This window comes from Ailuropoda melanoleuca, chromosome 4, assembly GCF_002007445.2.
Source record: "Ailuropoda melanoleuca isolate Jingjing chromosome 4, ASM200744v2, whole genome shotgun sequence".
In the NCBI taxonomy this organism is placed as follows: Eukaryota; Metazoa; Chordata; class Mammalia; order Carnivora; family Ursidae; genus Ailuropoda; species Ailuropoda melanoleuca.
The window spans coordinates 41,280,680-41,302,500 of record NC_048221.1 but is presented as its reverse complement, the minus strand read 5'-3'; the positions used below and the strand labels follow the sequence as shown (position 1 = coordinate 41,302,500).

The 21,821-nt window shown below is 37.0% G+C and overlaps 1 protein-coding gene across 13 annotated transcripts in view; it reads right to left on the bottom strand.

The window, feature by feature from the left end:
- Window positions 1-1,743: 1,743 nt before the first annotated feature.
- Window positions 1,744-21,821, bottom strand: part of CHL1 (cell adhesion molecule L1 like) — a 219,264-nt gene continuing 199,186 nt past the window's right edge. For 12 of the 13 annotated variants that reach the window (XM_019805547.2, XM_034658655.1, XM_034658658.1 and 9 more), the window contains 9 exons: window positions 21,284-21,506; window positions 19,873-19,988; window positions 19,539-19,743; window positions 19,209-19,331; window positions 16,000-16,179; window positions 12,541-12,702; window positions 11,658-11,789; window positions 8,683-8,755; window positions 1,744-5,634 (listed from right to left, as the gene is read on the bottom strand). In XM_019805547.2, coding sequence (XP_019661106.1) covers window positions 5,418-5,634; window positions 8,683-8,755; window positions 11,658-11,789; window positions 12,541-12,702; window positions 16,000-16,179; window positions 19,209-19,331; window positions 19,539-19,743; window positions 19,873-19,988; window positions 21,284-21,506 — 1,431 coding nt within the window. In that variant the 3' untranslated portion in view covers window positions 1,744-5,417. The remainder of the gene's footprint in view (window positions 5,635-8,682; window positions 8,756-11,657; window positions 11,790-12,540; window positions 12,703-15,999; window positions 16,180-19,208; window positions 19,332-19,538; window positions 19,744-19,872; window positions 19,989-21,283; window positions 21,507-21,821) is intronic. The other variant, XM_034658660.1, reaches the window with a different exon arrangement.

Below are 21,821 nucleotides of genomic sequence, written 5' to 3'. Positions count from 1 at the left end.
GGAAGAATTAACATAGTTAAAATGTCCATACTACCCAGAGCAATCTACACTTTCAATGCTATCCCGATCAAAATACCGAGGACATTTTTCAAAGAACTGGAACAAATAGTCCTTAAATTTGTATGGAACCAGAAAAGGCCCCGAATCTCCAAGGAACTGTTGAAAAGGAAAAACAAAGCTGGGGGCATCACAATGCCGGATTTCGAGCTGTACTACAAAGCTGTGATCACAAAGACAGCATGGTACTGGCACAAAAACAGACACATCGACCAATGGAACAGAATAGAGAACCCAGAAATGGACCCTCGGCTCTTTGGGCAACTAATCTTTGATAAAGCAGGAAAAAACATCCGGTGGAAAAAAGACAGTCTCTTCAATAAATGGTGCTGGGAAAATTGGACAGCTACATGCAAAAGAATGAAACTTGACCACTCTCTCACACCATACACAAAAATAAACTCCAAATGGATGAAAGACCTCAATGTGAGACAGGAATCCATCAAAATTCTAGAGGAGAACATAGGCAACAACTTCTATGACATCGGCCAGAGCAACCTTTTTCACGACACATCTCCAAAGGCAAGAGAAATAAAAGATAAAATGAACTTATGGGACTTTATCAGGATAAAGAGCTTCTGCACAGCCAAGGAAACAGTCAAAAAAACTAAGAGACAGCCCACGGAATGGGAGAATATATTTGCAAAGGACACCACAGATAAAGGACTGGTATCCAAGATCTACAAAGAACTTCTCAAACTCAATACACGAGAAACAAATAAACAAATCAAAAAATGGGCAGAAGGTGTGAACAGACACTTTTCTAATGAAGATATACAAGTGGCTAACAGACACATGGAAAAATGTTCAAAATCATTAGCCATCAGGGAAAGTCAAATCAAAACCACACTGAGATACCACCTGACACCAGTTAGAATGGCAAAAATAGACAAGGCAAGAAACAACAATTGCTGGAGAGGATGTGGGGAAAGGGGATCCCTCTTACATTGTTGGTGGGAATGCAACTTGGTACAGCCACTCTGGAAAACAGTGTGGAGGTCCCTTAAAAAGTTAAAAATTGAGCTACCCTATGACCCAGCCATTGCACTACTGGGTGTTTACCACAAAGATACAGACGTAGTGAAGAGAAGGGCCTTATGCACCCCAATGTCCATAGCAGCATTGTCCACAATAGCTAAATCATGGAAGGAGCCGAGATGCCCTTCAAGAGATGACTGGATTAAGAAGCTGTGGTCCATATATACAATGGAATATTACTCAGCTATCAGAAAGAACGAATTCTCAACATTTGCTACAACATGGACGGGACTGGAGGAGATAATGCTAAGTGAAATAAGTCAAGCAGAGAAAGACAACTATCACATGATTTCTCTCATCTATGGAACATAAGAACTAGGATGATCAGTAGGGGAAGAAAGTGATAAAGAAAGGGGGGTAATCAGAAGGGGGAATGAAGCATGAGAGACTATGGACTCTGAGAAACAAACTGAAGGCTTCAGAGGGGAGGGGGGTGGGGGAATGGGATAGACTGGTGATGGGTAGTAAGGAGGGCACGTATTGCATGGTGCACTGGGTGTTATACGCAACTAATGAATCATCGAATTTTACATCGGAAACCAGGGATGTACTGTATGGTGACTAACATAATATAATAAAAAAAATTTAAAAGAAACAATCAAATGAATACACATTCATCTTAATTTTACATTTATCATTAAACGCTGAATTTATTGGCAAATTACATTTTGCAGATTTTACTATTAAATTGTCCATTTGTAACTATGGTCATTCAAATCAAAATACTTATATGTCATTTATAGTTTTTAACTTTATGCTTCATTTATAGATATTCCAGGATCAGAAGCAACTGGAGGTAAGGTTGATTTATAAATTCTGATTCTTCTTGTCTGGATAGAAAAGAATACAAACATTTTTAGAGTACACGAAGTTGAACTTTTATTTGGAAAGTTGAATTTCTTGTATAATGAAAATATTTTTAAACCATACATATTCATAAGCATAATACAAACACCACCTACAATACAAACACATTTTAATAAAGTTTTACTATGAGTATTAATCTAAGCCAAAAAAAAGTAATCAGGTAAACCAGTTCTACATACCTTTTATCTCTTTTGATGACATAATCAAACAATTTAAGACACAAAACAAAGTAAGCTTTGGCTCAACCCTACTTATTTCACTATGGGAACACTAGGATATATACTACCACAGATTACAAACCCAATCCCTTTATAATCAATTTAAAATTGTTACAAGAATCATATCTTAATGGCATGTAAACATATTTAGGGCTTCAGTTGGCAATTACGTTTTAAATGCTTAGAAAAACACACCAACATTTCTCATTATTGTTCTCTCTTTATCTCATCTCTTCCATGAATATAAAATAGGAAAAAAATATTATTTGAGACTTCCAGCATAATTTCATTGTGCTTTACACTTTTATAAACATGGGTACATCTAAAATATCAGATGCCTTTATACCAATAGAATAATCCACCAAATTCACATTTTCTTACAAATACACATGCAAAATCAGTGAAAAACACTTTTGTATAGCAAAGACCCTGCTTGATTGTTTTCTGATTAATAATTTTGATGGCATGTGCAAATCATACTGCTCACCGAACAGTAGATTTTATTTCCTGTAGATTTGTTTTTCTATAAAAATATATTTATGTGCTCACAGGAAAAAAGTTGAGTTGGTATGTGTGGGGTGACTTTTGATACATCGTTAGATTAAAGGTTTGTTTATGAAGTTAAAAGGCATCTTAGCTTTTATCGTTTTCAAATTTTTCTTCATAAAAAAGAACACCCTGTGACAAAGATAAGGTAACTGAGATAATCATTAGCACTTTATAGTTGAGACAGTATGAAGCAAAGGGGTCAAGCAATGTGCCTAAGGTTTATGTACAAAATCAGTGCTGGAACCAGGAAGAGAACTTCGATTTTCCCAACCCTTGGACAGTTCTCTAGGAACTCATCCCCACCAATAATCCTTGAGATTATATACAATCTATTACATTAAAATAACATTGACAGTTAACAGAGAAAGTTAGTTATGAACCAATTCCTTCTGCACTGAAGATTCCCAGTAGAAGCCAAATGGTATTAAGAAAAGGTACGAAGAAAAATAGCAAAAGGCAGTCATGATGCAATGTCATTTATCATATCTCTAAGTTTTGGTCATTGAGAAAATATGAGCAGAAACACCCCTTTTACTCAGACTGCTAAAGGGAAACACTGAAGTCTAGGAAAATCAAACACAGTATTTGTGTTAACTTCTAACTTGAAGATTACCAATTTATAATAAATCTACACCTAATGCTTTTTGGAGATTATTTCCAACCTGCATGATTCTCTTAAAACCTTTTTGGCTGATGACAAAGAAGAGGACTAGAATAACAGCAGAACTAAACTCAGAAGTCCTAACCTTGGCCTCATCAGTAGCTAAGTACCAGACACTCCTCCCAGGTAAGTGAGAACGTGATGATTTTTCCCTCCAGAAAAGTGCTTTAGCAATCAGATGGGGATGAAGCTCAAGGTCAGTGCTGGACACACAGGGTGAGGACCAAGATACCTTCCCCTTTGGAAACTCTTACTTCTGGGAGTTTAGTCAAATCCTGAACCCATGACACATTGTTTTAAATCAAACATTCTTTTGCTGCCTATGTATTTTGGAGGACACAGAAGGTTTAAAATGACAGTTAGATACTTCATATGGATTACTGCATTGACTATGATAAAAACATCCCTAATTTTGGTCCACAAGAAATACAGTGGGCTGCATAAATCAAAGTCAGGATTTAACAATATATGGCCACAGCTACAGTTCAAAAAATAAACTCTGTAAGTCACTTTCACTTAAACATAGTTAAGAATTTCATGGTAGGGTTAACAAATGTTTCCATAAAGTGAGAAGTTGAACACTGAATTTTATTGGCATGCATGCACAGTCCTTCGTAATATTTTTAAACCATTTTCATGTACAATTTTAGAAGGACTAGTAGCCCACACACCAGGAAATGAATTCCCTGAATTTGTACTGACTTTGACAGAAGAACAGAGAGATCCCACCCTTAAGATGTTTAAAATGTGAAAGGCAAGCATATGTATGGAAATTTCTACTGTAAACAGTTTTTTTTTTTCTTTTGGAGGCCAGGGTAGGAATATACTCAACAATAAAAACTTATTTTGAAAAATATGAAAACATTTCCCTCAATATTTATATGATATTTTATTTGGAAACTGTCAGAGAAAGCAATATAAGAACATAATCCAAATGCTTTATACAAAGTCTTCAGTTTTGGAACCTCATGTTATTGCTTGCAGCTCTGAAATGATGAAAAATGTTATCTCACTATATACTTTAGCTGTACAGACATGCCTGTTAATGTTTTTTCTCACTTCAAAATAAAACACATCTATGGTTTGTGTAAATATTAACATAATATGTACAATGCATTCATGAAATATATGCAAGCATACGATTATATAAACATAGAAAAAAGGTAAAAGCAGTCAATTTAGAAACAGAGATATTAAATAGACATAGCTATTAGACTCCAGCATCGTGGATACCTTGGCCTGTTCTTTCATAAGATAACCTTCTGACCACCACTTCCTTTGCAGCTGAATTTAGTCCGAGAAAAAAGCAAAAAAAAAAAAAAAAAAAAAAAAAAAAAAAACCAAGATGGTTCTAGATGTCAGAACTGATAGACATTAAAAAAAAAAAATTCATGTTGAAACTGAAAAAGTTACAAATGTATTTAAACATGACCATCTCTGGGCAACCAGGCGCTCAATAAATACGGGTTGATTGTTCACCTAAGACTCCTGCTACTAAAGATTTAAATAATAGATTTAGACTGTATATATTCAATGAACTGCTTTAATAAGACATTCACATTCCTCTTTACATTTTAAATAACCAGTTTGCTTACCATCTTTTTACCTGTAGTGAAGCAAAGTCACTAAGACAGTTCTGAGAGATTGAATACAAATGTGCACACAGAGAAAAACCCACAAGGTAGCAACAACTATGGCAAACACAGTGAACAGTAAAACCAGGCAAAATGGAGTACGCTGGATGGATACTTTGGGTTCAGTTGAGGTGAATCTAAATACAGGATTTATTTTGTGTTCTGAACTTTCAGGACCTGAAAAACAAAACAAAACAAACAATATAGGCCTGTTGCGCTTGGTATTTTTTTCAAGGCAGTGCTATTTTTCTCAACATAATTGCAAGATGTTTGAATTCTGGATGAAATCTTTTGCCAATACGTTTCTATTCCTATGTGAAAGTTCTTGCTCCCTTGAACAGATAAATATGGAAGGTTGGTGTGAACCACTGATGTTGTTTACGTGGGATACATTTACGCTCGGAGTGGAAATGTTGCTGTAGAACTTCCATTGCTTTCAACAGATCCTTTCTCCTTAGATCCGGCATAAGCGCCAATAAATGATCCATCTTCGTTGAACAGACCGTGGTCGCCTTCTCCATACTGGACTAAGCTGTCAGCGCTTTCTGTGGTCTGCATATCCCTGGTAAGCGATCGAAGGCTTCCTTTGAGAGGTTTCTCATCACTGTCACTACAAAACAAAGAATCGTTCAACAAAATCTGAGATATTCACGTAAAGTGAGATGCATGCATTAGTGCTAATAGGTCTTAAAATTTTCAAGATAGTCACATGAGCATTGCAGACACATAAACCCTGAATGACCCCTTCACAAATAAATGTTTAGGGGCGCCTGGGTGGCACAGCGGTTAAGCGTCTGCCTTCGGCTCAGGGCGTGATCCCGGCGTTATGGGATCGAGCCCCACGTCAGGCTCCTCTGCTATGAGCCTGCTTCTTCCTCTCCCACTCCCCCTGCTTGTGTTCCCTCTCTCGCTGGCTGTCTCTCTCTCTGTCGAATAAATAAAAAATCTTTAAAAAAAATAAATGTTTAAAAGGTCATAACCAATTTGCATCATACTGAGTAACTGAGAAACTCTTTTCTGTTACTCACAGCACTTCTGCTTCCCTTTAAAGTTGGGAGTTTTGAGACATCCAGACATTCAGTCTGCTGACATACATATAATGTTCTTCCTCTGAGTTCATGAACTTTTGGAACTCCCAGTCATCAAGGCTTGATCTTTTGTCTTTACCTTTGATCCTGTACATACCCCTAAATCCTTCCCCAAATTCTTCTTTTGATTACGGTAATCAGTCAAATTCTGTTTCTGGTAACTGAAGAACTTTCTTTAATATAGTTTATAAACTTAAGTTTGTTGAATGTTTTAAAAGATGGCTGGCATTTTTAGAACCTAAATACTACAGGTATCCTAAATTTATGGTTTGAGTTTTATTCTTCAAAAAAAAAATAACTCTTGAGTTAGTAAAATAGCTATAAAATATGATCTTCTAAATTTCTGGATCAAGATTTGTTTTTAAGTACTAACAACTATCACACTATAAATCTGTACACCAAATTAAATGATTTCAGAAAATATTAAAAAGGATGAACTTGATAAAAAAAGATATATATATATATAATTAGAATGTGATTAGCACTGTATAGTTTTTGGTAATCAGTGTTGTTCATCAAATAGGTCTGTCTCTCAGCTTCCTGGGAGCAGGGCAGGGTGGCATTTCTCTGCCTTTCCTGACTTACACATTGTCATGTGACTTGTTTTGGCCAAAGAAAAGTGATCAAAGGTGGCATGTGTCACTTTAGAGCCCGTGCTCAGTTTGCTATGTTCTATTTCTCTGCCTGTGGTGCTGCTGGATGCTCGTCTCCCAGCCAGTGCTCCTAAGTGATCAAGATGAATGGAGCCACCTCTGTTGGACACATAACTTGAGAAAGAAAAAGATTTTGGAGTTGTTTTTGACCGCAGCATAACCCAGGCTATCCTGACTCACAGAGTAGTTGGCTCCTGAAGTGGGATGCTTACAGTTACAGAAACACAAAACAAAAATAAAAACAGAAATGTGGCATTAGCTTAGGGACCAAGAAGCAAGTAGTGAAGAAACTATTACCAGAAGCTGGAAGGTTAACAATTCATGTCATGAGTGAGAACAGCATCCAGTAAAACTATCTCCTGGGATAACCTGGAGATTAGATAATTTTCTGGATGAACACATAGTTTTGGGAAAAAATGATGGAAAACATTAAGGGATTAAGGAGATTTAATTAAATTACTAATAAATAATTATATTAATGGGATGCCAGGTGAAATAGTGCAGGGGATGATTTTAGCTATCTTTTTTAAAGAGGCAGCAGGGTGTGGGGGAATGAGTTTTTGAACAAGGCATTATCATAGTTTTCTTGCCTATAAAATTGAACTATTAATATCTGTCTTTCAAATATATTTTGAAAAGTTGCCATAGGCCTCTAATGATTCTTGCCTCATGGAATCTGAACCACAATTTATAAATTTGTAAAGTTCCAAGTTTCTCTGTCTTCTTCCCTTCCTTTTTCCTTCTCTCCCTCTTTCTCACACCTCTTTCCTTCCTTCTTCTCTCTCTAATGATCCTTATTCTGGAAAGAACTTAGTGATTAATCAAGAAATATAAAAACGTAAAGAGAGCTTTGATTCAGTGGAAAAAAGAAGAATTAGTATAGAGCAAAGTAGAGCCTATAATGAGGTTAAGCCTACATCAGTTAAGGCAGAACAGCTCATCATAATGCCCTGTGTCATTGACTATAGTAATGGATGCAGGGATGGGCCGGTTAGAGGCAATCAGGTCTCTTTCCGATATCAATTCTGCCTCCTACGTGCTAAAGGCTGTATAAGCCCGGGCGTTGCAGGCTCTCTTGTATACAGAGGACCTGATGGAAAACAAGGACATCCCAAACAGGAAGGGCTAAGAAACAGAGAAGGTGGTGGAAGGGGGAAGATGGTGAGCAGCGATGGGAGAATGGGAAGTTGAACGCAACCTCAAGAGCTACACCCCTCCTCCAGCTGCCCCCCCCCATTCCTCCCAGGAATGGCACTCTTCTCTGCCTGAAGTTTGGTCATGTTCCACCCAGTGGTTAACAGTAACACAATCCATTTCATTCTTTACAGCCTATCTTATCTCTTTGGATGGGATCCTTTATCAGCATCCCTTCAAGGCAGACAGAGCCACTCCCCTTTTTGCTCTCTTATTCTCTTTACCTAATTACAGTGATTTTGCAGAGAGTAGTTTTCTTCCTCTGCAGACTAGGTTCCTCTTGAGGACAGGATCTGTAACTTACTCACCTTTGTGAGTCTAGACAGTAGGTGCACAGAGTACATGTTTATGGATATAAATTGCATGCAACCTGGACCCATAATGGCCATGCTGAAATTTCAGGATGTTTTAATATTCCAAATAGATATTCACTCTAAATAAAAATAGTGAAAGAGCGTCCTTTTGCATAGCATACAGAGCTTTCAGAAAAGTCTCCCAGCACACACATCTCCCTAGAGTGAGGTTACACACACCCCTGCACCTGGAGGTCAGTTGCTATCTCGTAAGCAGGCCCTATTTTTGCAAACTGGTCTTTAAAAAGGCATTACAATATAGTAGTGTAACCTTTATTTGAAGAATAAATACTTGTTTGCTTTTGCCTTTTTAAGCTTATAACCTGATGAGTATGTGTTTTGATACATTTTAAAATGGAACACCATTTACCTGTATTCACCAAAGGTTTCATCTTTTACTGACTGAACTTCTGGATCTGGATGCAGATCTTCCTTTTCTTTCACTAAAAAACAAATAGCAGGGAAAGTAATACAAATAATTTTTAAAGACATATTAACAGTGTTGTTAAAGATGGATAATCAATGAGAACAGTGTTGCTCCAGCTTTTTGATACTAGTAAGTCAATTTTTTTTATGGTTGTATCCACAATCCATCAATTACCTCTTTGTTTAAGCAAAAAAAGGGAAAAAAGATCTCCTGGCTTCTCCTGATCTGTCATCAGAATTACAGCATGTTGCAGATCATGGGGCTAATCAGTATTGTGTGGGTAACAAGTCTTATGGGAAGAGTCAAACTTAGTTATGGTTTCTTAATGGAGACCGAATTACTAGATACACTTTTTACTATCCAAAACTTTTTGAAGATGTCATAGGCTCATGCCAGACCTATATCACTAAGCTAGAGTGATTAAGAGTCAACCATTTGGTGGTTCTGCTATCTCTTACTCATAACTGCCTCAAAAATCAGAATATTCAGGTCTATGGTGACATTTTAAATTTGATTTATTCCACACAGTGGGACACAGGACCAGGGGGCTCTTATTACACTTTATTAGGAAAACTCAAACAAAAATCCTGATGGGGGGGCGCCTGGGTTGCTTAGTCAGTTAAGCATCTGCCTTCAGCTCAGGTCATGATCCCAGGGTCCTGGGATGGAGCCCCGTGATGGGCTCCCTCCTCAAAAGAGTGTCTGCTTCTCCCTTTCTCTCTCTCTCTCCCTCTGCCCCTCCCCCTGCTTGTGCTCTCTCACTCCCTAGCTCACTCTCTCAAAATAGAGTCTTTAAAAAAAAAATCCTGATGTGGGAAACAAAGGCAAAAGAAATGCAGCTTACATTAAAATCTCCTTAGAGCTTATAGCCTACTGACAGATACCTTAAACACGCAGAACATGACCTTCCTCAAGGAACTTGTGGCTCCCTTAGTGCCTTAATGTTTAAAAGTAATGTTATCTTGGCAGCAGCTGGTCCCTCAAGGTCCTGAAAGCCTTGCCTCCAGATTCTTTGGAGACGTGCACTATCCCTAACCCCCACAAACTAAAAAGTATACGATCAGTCACTCCTCACAATCCCAGTATAGCTCTTTCTGCCCACAGGTCCTGTCCCATGAATAGGGAAAGGGTTAAGGTACAGACAGGGAGGGGAGACAGAAGGCCCCTGTCTCCCCTTCCTGTCTCCCCTGACTAGGCTCTGAAACCATTCCTGGCAACCCGTTCGGGACCCCTCTCACTCTGGAGAGCTTTTACTTTCCTTTCTGCTCTCACCTTCACTAGGCTCTGAAACCATTCCCGGCAAGTGGTTGCTGAGACAGAGCGGAACGAAAGATAAGGGGCCACAAGCTTCCCAGGCAGTTCTCCATAAAAGACTGCCGCTAAAAGTTCTCAGTGGCAACCCGTTCGGGACCCCTCTCACTCTGGAGAGCTTTTACTTTCCTTTCTGCTCTCACCTTCACTTAATAAACTTTAATAAACTTTCAGTTTACTTCACCCATTTGTGCCTCAAGATTCATTCTTTGACTCCATGAGACGAACCCAGCAACCCTGTAACAATCCTTCTTCATGACACCTTTTACTACTGCTTGCAAAGACCTAAGAGATTCTTTTAGTTGTCCTATAATGTGAAATGCTGACTTTTTTTCTTTTCCATCGTTAGAATTTGGAGAGGGTCACACTTCACAAGTGACTATTTGTTGGGGATACTCAAAATGGAATGCTATATGTCTTTAAATTTTCCAGTTAACTAACTGGGACATTCATTAATCATTGGAAATCTAATACATAATAATTCAGTTCTCATAGGGAAAAAAAATGAGTTCATGGTTGCATAAATTTCCATACATAAATTGCATCGATGTTACAAAAATTTAAAAATCATGCTCTTTGATTATTCAATATACATATAGAGTCCCAATAAATATTTGCTAAATGAATAATAAGCCAATAAAATAACTTCTCACTAATCTGAACATCATCAAACTAATAGCAGTGAGATCTAAATCTTTCCCCTTATATAAAAGTATCTTGAACACTAAGCAATAACAATAATAATAATAGCAACAACACAGTGTGCATATCTAAAAAAGATAAAATAAATTTGGAAGTTGAATTAAAGCCAACTGTTATATTAACTGTGATGGTTTTTATTTCTATTTTATGTACATTAATTCAGGAGGCAGTGTATCTAATATATGTCATGGTAATAAAAAATGCATTCCCAGCAATGGCTAACTCTAGTAAAGCTGACTAGTGGAGCCAGTACTATCAAAAGGTACTAGTGCAAACATTCTCTGGGTCACAAATACATGACAAGGCATGCTGTCATGCTGTCAAGGACAAGGTCCTTTCCTCTTAAGATGTTAAAATATGTGTGTGTGGGGGCGCCTGGGTGGCACAGTGGTTAAGCGTCTGCCTTCGGCTCAGGGCGTGATCCCGGCGTTACGGGATCGAGCCCCACATCAGGCTCCTCCACTGGGAGCCTACTTCTTCCTCTCCCACTCCCCCTGCTTGTGTTCCCTCTCTCGCTGGCTGTCTCTATCTCTGTCAAATAAATAAATAAAATCTTTTAAAAAAATAAAATAATAAAATAAAATAAAATATGTGTGTGTGGTTTAGTGATTAGTGTTCTTAACATCTCTGATATTTTACAGACAGAAAATAGAAGGTTGGAAGTATTACAAGCCTCATTAGAAACTAGTAACCACTTGAAAATAATATTCTAGACCTTACATCCTTTGGTTAGTTAATGTAGGTTTTTTTTTTTTCCTCTCAGTACATTGCATACCTATTGTGCTACCATAAATTTGGCTTAAATGTGTAATTTAAAAAAATAAAAGATGTCTCTGAAGAATGCCTCCTAGAAAATACTATTTAATAAACTGAAACTATATTACTCTATTAAGAAACAGCTTTACCTGAGTACTTTCCACCTCTGTTCCTCTTCACAAAGCAAACAGTTAACAGTATTAGTGTGAGAAGAGCAATCGCACACATCAATCCAATAAACCAGCCTTGAGTGGAGATGTCGTCATATAAACCAGCGTATTCTGTTGTGCAAAGAGAAGTCACACGTTGAATGCTAGAAACAGTCTTTGGGATTATGCTCCCTTTGGGAAAATGAAACATCATTTTTAAACATACAAAATAGCATCCATTTTATTTTCCCTTTCAGTGACCCTAGAGGGAATGTGATTTAAAGGACAGTTCATTGGAAGAATACTGATAAATCGTCCATCCTGTATTTAGAAAGGGCCCTCTCAAGTAGCATTTGACTCTGAGGATGAAAACCAAAAAGGGACAGTGGAGGCAGATCAAGTGAAACACAGAAGCAGCCCAAGCAAAGCAGAAGCACAAGCTGCCCTGGTTATATGCAGATTGCAGCGGAGTTTCTGCGGGTTTTATTCTGTCTTGGTATTCTGTTTAGTTTTGTTATTAACACGTGTTAATTGGCTGGAGATATTTTTTTAGTCAACTACTCTGACAAAAACAAGAAAGAATACGTTGGATCTTTGTGGAAGATTTTTCATTTCGATAATTTTAAAATGCTGTGACGGGCACTGGGTGTTACACACAACTACTGAATCGTTGAACGCTACATCAGAAACTAATGATGCACTACACGTTGGCTGACTGAACATAATAATAAAAAAATGCTATGCCAAAGCAAACTGAAACTGTTATCTTTGTAACGAATGTACTCCATATTTTTATCTTTAACACAGGAAGTATGCAAAATTAAATAATCTACAAAGCAGATTGATTGTCCAAGCATGCCCCAAATACAGTCTCATGTCTCACCTCTCCCTCTTGTCTCAATTACATCTTCAAAAATGCTATTGTTATCAACCCAATTCTTAGTCAATAGGCGGACTATATGCTCAGCTCCCGGCTCAAATACCTCTACTGGGTGAGTCTTTTGAGTAAGATTGACTCCTTCTGATATCTTCCCGATACTTTTACCTAAGAAATGTACACAGTTAAATCATATAAATTGTAATCACTGAAAAGCAGGACATGAAAAGTAAAAACAAGACAAAACAAAACAAAAAACTGTTATTTGAGAGGAGAGCCATTTGTAGCATTTTTTTCTCAGATAGTTTTTGAATTATGGGGAGATCAAGAAAATCAACATTTCAATGTTTTCTTTCTTAATATGCTGAAATTGAGGAAATGAAATGAACTTAATTCATGTCCTTTAAAGATGATGTACTTGTTGATGAAATGGTACTAAAAATCTGCCCGGTCACATGAATGGTTCAAAAACCAAACACAGACTTCAAAAAATTATACGATGTCATTTTGTGCAATTTGAACTTTCACAGACCTAGGAGGAAACTGAACATGGCCATTCTGGCTTATTTTTGAAAGCAAATGACATTATAGGTTTAAATATATATTACTTTTTCTTGTCTTGGTCTTCTATAAATATTGATGGAATAGTATCATAACATTGTCATATATTAAATACTTGAAATTTATAGAAACAATAAGCAGGCTTATAGGTACATTGAAATGAAATGCACTGAGAATTTTAAAATGTTATGAGACATTAATACTTTAAAAAAAAGAAACACGAATATATCAATATATTAATTGTAGGATCTCATAGTAGCAGATAAAAATGAGTCAAGTGTAATTAAATACACATTTAATTTCTGATGTTGTAACAAAATATGTAAAATATTTTTGTATTTGATCCATAGTTTTGCTGAGAATCAACATAATAAATGTAAACCAGAAAATGTTAATAATTTACACTGAAAATAAAATAATATATTCCATGTTGAGGATATTAAAAGTTATGAAACCCTGTGTCAAATGGGTATATGTCACACATTAAAATTTGGTTATAACTTTTAACCAGAGAATAGAAATTGGTGATATAGTTACTGATAACAAAAGGGCTTCATTAAAAAATGTCACCACAGGAGAAATAAGGCCAATTATATTAGTTGAGCAAAGCCTTTAAGGTTGAGCACCACTGAAGTAAGACCACAATTAATTTTGACTTTGAAAAAGAGAAATATTAGTATAACATTAAGTAGAGCAAGCTTTTGAAAAGTAGAGCAAAGCAAGTGTTTTGTTCAAACCAGCAATGACACAAATATTTCTGACTAGGGCCATCATCTTCCCCCTCTGAGACTATGGAATGTGAGTCACCTGAAAATCAGTCTGACAATCAGGAAATAATCAGGAAAAAAAAAATGCTTGTGTATCAAATCCTATTTTCTGAATAAATGCCAGATGACTTTAAAATGTGCTATCTAGGCAGAGCAAGGAGAAGAAAGATACACAGAAATAGATTCCAACTTGTGCAAAAGTTATTTCTAGAGTGTTTAGTGATATCAAGATTTATCTCCTCCGTGAAAATCTATATGTATTTTTTCTTTTCCAAAGATCATGCTGAAATCCAGTGGCAAAAGAGATTATAGTTCCTTTCCTGTAAATATGGCAAGATATGCCTACAGAAGAGGAATCAGTGTCAACGGGGGAAGGGGCAGGAGCTGAAAATGCAGAATCCTAAAAAAGACCACAAACATGCTACTAGTAAGGAACATTTTCAAATTCCTGAGACATAGGGCAGTGAAGAAATATGCTGCGAGATACTCAAAGATGCAGCATCATTTATAAAACCACACAAACAGCATTTTCTATCTGCTAAAAACATTTTTTTCCAACATGAAGGCAACCAAACCGAGATTTTCTAAATACTTCCATATATGCATATGGTAACTGTAACTACTGTAAGAGAACTTTATGAGTGTTTTTTTCTTGCCTGCTGCAAATTAGCAATAATGGGATTAGTGTATCTCATGCATATTATGGTCTTGGTTCTAACAAAATAGCAACCCTTTCCATGCCTTGAACTCTGTTTTGAAAAATACAGAAGTTGCATATTTAGATTACTACTATTCTGACTTCTTTTCTTTGTATTGAACACTTGATGCCACTTTGAACTCTTGAGAAATAAGATCCTTTTTGTTACTAAAAAGTTTTCAATAATCATCTTTAAATCTCTCTTTTGAGTAGGTAAGTGAGTTCTTCATTTCACTTGGTGTCTTATTTGTCCTTGGGAATAATGTGTGGGTTTCTTGGAAGAAACTCTTTTGAGTATACATACTTTTCCCATAAAGGGGAGTTTTGAGTATTTAGGGTATCTGAGGAAAACATAAACCCTTCATTAGGTACATACGGTAGGGACAATAAGAAGGAGAAACAAAGTTCAGAGCATAACCATTCACACACAAACACTGATTTGACAGTGATTCACGTATACTTCAATATATTTTATAATAATATATATATCTTATAGGTTACAACTTAGTTTTTCTTATTACTATTTTTTTTTCCATTGACTTGGTCTTTTTTCTAATCTAAAATTTAGAAACCCATTCAGGGCAGTGTCTGACACATAGTACATGATGAGCAAATGATTCTATTTGCCTTTTTGCCATCTCCTTTTCCTTGTTCCCTTCCTCAAATATCCTTCTAGGAGGTCTGATAAACCTCAGTCCAACCATGATCAAAAGCCCTCTTTTTTAACTTATTAGTGTGTGCAACAGTTGCTCTGATTCATTTCCTTTTTATGCTCTGCCTTCTTAATTTCTCTCCTTTTAAGTTTAGCAAGAACATTGCTAAAATCATAATTATCGAAATAATTTGGGAAGGAAAATGGGTCTAGGTTGGAAAAAAAAACAAAACCGAAAAGTGCAATTGAATCTAAAGAATTATACAAATTAAACCAGAGGCTGATGGGCCATTTCCAGCCAGTATTTGGCATCAACCAGTAAACAGTAAAATAAAATTGATACATAAATCAGTGTGTGTGTGTGTGTGTGTGTGTGTGTGTGTGTGTGCGTGTGTATAAGCCAAGACATGGAAGTGAAATTTATTAGATCATTATTATAAAACGTCAACCAGGGCAAGAGGCAAATACTTTTCTGTATGAAAACACTTCCAAAAGAAAAATACCCCTCTAGTAACCTTATGAATGACTTCATGACCTTACGTACTCCTATTTTAATTAAGTAAAATTATAGTTCCTGACCTTACATACACTGAGGCTATAGTTTCATTGCTGGTGGGTAGAAATCCATAAATCGAGTCAATGTGAACTTTACAAACAAGAGAAATAAATTCTGTATCTGTATCAGTGGAAAACAAAAGGTCAGACAGATTGAGATCACAATCATTTCCAATTTACAATGACTAGCTTGGTACAGTCCCTTCAGAGCAGGAGAAGCCTCCTGCACTTACTTCCTTCTCCTAACGTGGAGCTTTCCTCAGTGATTGGTTTTCCGCAGCCCTTTGAAGTGCAAGCCCTCAAGTAGAATTTGTACTTGGTGGTTGCATTGAGGTTTGAGAGACGCCAGCTGGGCTTCGATGGAGTTGTAATGTTGATATCATTCAGTTCTCCAAGTTCATAGGTGTCATTTACTAAAGAAATAAACATGAACAACAATGCCTCAGATTTCACAGCCTTAACAATTCAAGTTATGTTGTCCCTTATCTTTGATTCTGTGTATGCTTGTGGTACGCAAGGCGCTCCCTTAATTATTCACAGACATCAACTTACTCAATTCTATGACGTAGACATAATTTTATTACAATATCATACATGGAAAAATTGAGGTCTAGCAAGAATAAACACTTTCCCTAAATTAAGAGCCAGTAACTTGCCAACCAAATTTGAATCCAAACCAGACTTTTTCCACTCCAGAGCCCATCTTCTTAATCACTAAGGCATACAGGAGCTCCACCTTCATCATAACTATTAAAAATGATGGACTTTCCCCTGTATTATATTTTCATTGAATCCTTCACTTTTAATCTTTTAGTGTAATAATCTGGAAAATAATTTGTGTCTTCTATGGTTTCTGGCTCAATTTGAAGTACCAAATGTACTTAATATATATAGAATCAATAAACTGATTAATAAATTACATATTTAAAAATGTCTACTATATACTAAGTACTATGACATGTGCTAATCAGAAAGAAGATGAATTAGACCGTGACTTTCAAAGAATTTGCAACCAGCAAGACCACTGGATTTGTGCAAGAGCACAGTGTATTATAAGATTACCGAAGAAAAGTCCAAGAAATGAAACACATGCCAAAATTGTGCAGCCATTAGTGGCAAGGGAAGGGCTAGAATAAATCCTCTTGACTCTCAGTCCAAGATATCGCACAGATAAATAAACAAACAAACAAACAAGCAAACAAACATTTACTCTTAATATAAAAATGCCTTCCTTGGTCTACCTAATGCAATTAGATCAAAAATGAAAAATGAACAAATGAAAGATCCAAATGTTGGAAATTAGAAAGAAATATTACTCTTTTACAAATTTGAGAGCATTCCTATAAAATACCCAAAGTCAACTGAAAAACTACAATAATCAATCATAAACTGAGAGAACTATACAGAGAGCTCTCAGACACACAATCAACAACTGTTTAGAACATACAAAGCAACAAAAAGAGATAAATTATCGGGGCACCTGGTGACCCAGTTGGTTAAACGTCTGCCTTCACCATCTCAGGTCATGATCTCAGGGTCCTGGGATCAAGCCCAGCATCAGGGCTCCCTGCTCAGCCGGGAGTCTGCTTCTCCCTCTGACCCTCCCCGCAACCAGGCTCTCTCTTGTGCTCTATTTCATGCACTCACTCTCTCTCAAATATTTAAAAATCTTTAAAGAAAGAGATATATTTTTTAAAAAATATTTCCATCACTTAATAGAAAGCAAAATAAGTACACAATTATGTCATTTTATTTAAAAAATCCATATATTAAGCAGTACAATAATAACTGCCATTGTTAACATTCCAGATTTTTTTCTTTATATTCTAAGAACTGGTCTTTAAAATAATTTAAATCTTACATACAGATCAACACAAAGGTTGGAATTTAATTAACACTGAGTTTCTTTACTGTTAGGATAAAGAAAAATCACAGCTTTACTATACAAATTAACATTTAAAAAGTCTTCATATATTTCTTCAGTGCTTTCTACGTACTTGAAAACCAGTTCATGGAATACTATAGGCTTAAGAGCTCAGCATGGAGAATAAAACTGATTTAGGTTTGAATCTTGCTTAATATTTATTTTACCACATGGCTCTACATAAGTAAACTCTATATGCCTCAATTCTCATATCTGCAAAATAGTGAAAAATACATCCCTCATAGATTTTCTATTTTAATGAAAAAATCCAGGGAGAGCACTTAGTACTGATCCTGCTACAGAGCAAAAGCTCAAAAATGCTCAAGTGCCACCTCCATTGGGATTTTGCCTGTATCTAGCTAATCAAATGGCTCAAACCAGACAGGCCATCAGGAGCCAAAACTCGTACATGACCTGGATTGCCCCAAGCTTTGAACTACATGGAGGCAGAGTAGCGTATCAGCTCTATCATCAAGGTGGCTTTTGCAAGTAGCGTAGTCCTAGTGTTTCCGCTATTTGGAATTCATGTCCTCAAAATCTAAAATTTTCTATGATTTCAGCTCCCTAATTTCCATGCTGAGATGATGCTTAGATGTGAAGACTGTTAGACATGGAAGGCACTGTGAATAAAACGACTTGATTTCCTCTAAACATGTTGTTTCCAACCAAATGGCATAGTGGCATAAGAGCAGAGTCCATCCCAAGTAACGGTCCAAAGACAACTCTTTAATGTTCTCAAAACAACCTGCCTACACCAGCGGGCTCCCTGCAGAGGGTTCTACAAACTGAAGTACATTTAGGGTTGAGACCAGAAGCACGTATTAGAGCCAAAGAGGCAGTGCAGAGTGGAAGTTACGTGCACTTCGAATCTCCGTGACATCATTTACATACTCTTTTCTTTGGCATGTTTCTTAAATCTCAAGGTCTCTCATATGTTAAGTATTAAACATATGTCTTCTGGGACCTACTGACTTTTCTTCTAAAACAGGGATTGCCAAACCTTTCTGAAAAGAACTGGATTGTAAATATTTCAGCCTTTGTGAGCCACATAATCTCTGTCACAGCTACTGAGTTTGGGCCACTGTCCTGAGAAGGCAGCTACAGACAAATGTAAATGGCAAGTATGGCCTGTTTATGAGAACAGGCAGCAGGCTGGATTTGGTCTGCAAGCTGATTTACAGACCCCTTTGTTGTAAGGAAGTATGCCAGCTTGCAAACCGGAATCATCAGAATCTCAGTAGAACAAACCAAATACTCAACCAAAAATGAAATATTAACAGGTGGATTCAGGGCACTGGGTGGCTCAGGAGGTTGAGCATCCAACTCTTGGTTTCAGCTCAGGTTGTGATCTCATGGGTCATGGGAGCCAGTCCCACATTGGACTCTGCGCTCTGCATGGTGTCTGCCTGGGATTCTCTCTCTCCCTCCCTCTGCCCCTTCTGCTCATGCTTTCTTCTCTCTCAAATAAATAAATAAATATTTAAAAAATACATGAATTCAATTCAGATATCTACTTACTTATCTGATACTGTAATAGATAGCCAGTTAAGTTTCCATTCAATTTTTTAGGTAGTCCCCAGGTTAAAGTGGCAGTATCTTTATCAACTTTGATGACCTTGAGAAAAGCTGGTTGTTCAGGTACTAGAAAACATAAGACCAAGAAGATACACTCATAAATTGGTAAATTTGTTTAAAAAAGAAGCTCCATTAGATTCCAGTTTTTTGTAGAAATTGAGAAGCTAACTCATATGAAGTACATATTGCTTAACTACTAATTAGGAGGTAAATGTTTAATTTGGCCACTGGCTAATTCCCATTGTTGGCATTATTCTTCACTGTTATGCTTACCTCCTTCCGGTGTTTGAAATATATAAGGCTCACTCTCTGGACCAGCTCCTTTGGAATTATAGGCTAAGACTGTTAAGTGAAATTCACTAAAGGCATCCAGAGAAGGAACCATCCCATAATTTCTTTGTCCTGAAAATCTCAGAATGTTTACTTCTTTGGGATGTGTTCTTCCATCCAACAAACTTTTTGTTTTCCACCAATTTATCTGCAAAGGAAATAGGAACCCTTTAACATACCAACCATGGTGGCAGATTCTCTTCTAGCTTCTTCTAAGATCAGTTCTTATTTGCATTTAAGATATTAATTCAGCAACAAGAAAATCTATGATAAAAACCTGGTATCCTTTCAGATGTCCATGCACTCTGTCCTTCGGAATTGTTGACCAGGTAACTTTAGCTAATGTGCTGTTTATAACGTCCACCCCATGGATCACTGGAGCTGTATCAGGATCTGTTAAGCATATAAGAATGATGAGCTTTCAGTAACCCTCAAATGTGATTACTAGGATCCTTTTCAAAAGGTGATTTTTCATATTGCTTAATCTGAGCAAGGCATTCTTATGAAATGGATTCCTAATGGAACCAAGAGAGTTTCTCATTACAGAGGAGTTTCAGAGCCCAAATAGGTTTCTAGGAGAAGATAGCCTACACCACACTGAGAAATGCAACTCTCCAGGAGGATACAGTGTGGGTAGTGAAACTGGAACCGGTGGCCAGTGCAATACTCTGTGGGTATCTTGCCTTTAGAAGCAGAGGAACTAAACAATATAACTAAAATTACTTGAGAGTTTGATCAGTCATTAATAACAACAGCTAACATTAACTGAACATAGGCTGTGTGTAGGCACTGTTCTAAGGGACTGGCTCACTGGACTGGCTCACATAATCCTTAGAACAACCCTGTAACATGGTATTATTATCCCCATTCTATAGAGGAACTAACTACAGAGGAATAAACCAAATGCAGAGAAGCCAAGACTAATAATATCTTAGCTCACAGTGATATGCCCAGTGTAATTTTATTTGGGTAGAAGAATTTAGATAGCAGGTGAATAAGGAGTTAGTCATTTCACATTCTCAACTTTTTTCCACTCTTAAATCAAAATATTACTCTGGATACTGGAAGAACAATGAGAGTGACTCCTGTGTAGTGACATGGAATACACCATCCTTCCTTTTTTTAATAATCTACTTGTAGCAGTTATTATGGTATAAGAATTTAATAATGAGCATATCACTAATACCTCAAAATAGTGTGTGTGTGTGTGTGTGTGTGGATGTGTGCATGTGTGTTTGTAATTCTATAGACAAATCTAGGTCTGTGTCTCATCTGCATTAGGAAGGTTCCAAAAATACAACTGAGGCCAGGGCATTGTAGCAGGTCGCTGTTAGGAAGTCTTTTTGGCAAGTAAGGACAAATGTAACTGGAAACCTTATGACAGTTATGCTGCTTAACTGATTGCAGTGATGAGTACTGGTCTTTGATTTCTAATATAGTAAAAGCTTTACTGGGAAATTGAATAAAATTAAAACTTTTAACATCATGCCTTACCACTCTACAGTGATCAGCTATCCTGCAGTCAACCTTAAAAGTAGGAACCATGCACTATATTTCTTTTTATCTCCCACAGCTAGTATATCCTCTTTGCATGCAGTAGTTGCTCAGAAATGGTCATCAACAGAAATGCAATATAATTGAAAGAAATTGCTCTTGGAGTGCTTAGCCATTTCAGGCGCATCACTTACAGTCTTCTCCAGAATAGAGAATCACTGACTGAGGCTCTGGGCCAGAGCCAAGGTGATTGATGGCTTGGACTTGGACATCATAAGGCGCGTAGACAGTAGGCGTCATCACCCGCAACGTATGGTTTGTAACTGTTTCTTCTTCCCACTCCACGGGGGCTCCCTGTGGCTTCCAGCTCACTCTATACTCCAGTCCTGGTCCGTTCTGCTCCATGGATTTCAAGGGCTAAGACAAAAGGCAAGACTCATCTAGTGTGATCGTGGATATGCTGAGTCAGAGACGGTGGCAAGCCACTCTAAATGGCAGTAAGGAACACTGCAAAAGAGGGATCCTGTCTTGGAAGATTTTAAATCCCCCTGTTTGGTTTAGAAACACTTGTGAAAATTTTTGTCTTTCTGTAAGTTTAAGTTTGAAAGTCAGTCCCTCACCTCCCTAAGTAGTAAGAAGCCCACAATTTAGATGCCTTGATTATCCCCTTGCGATTAAATCTCACTGTTCATACATGAAAAAATTTACTAAGGAATTCCACAGAGGATTTTT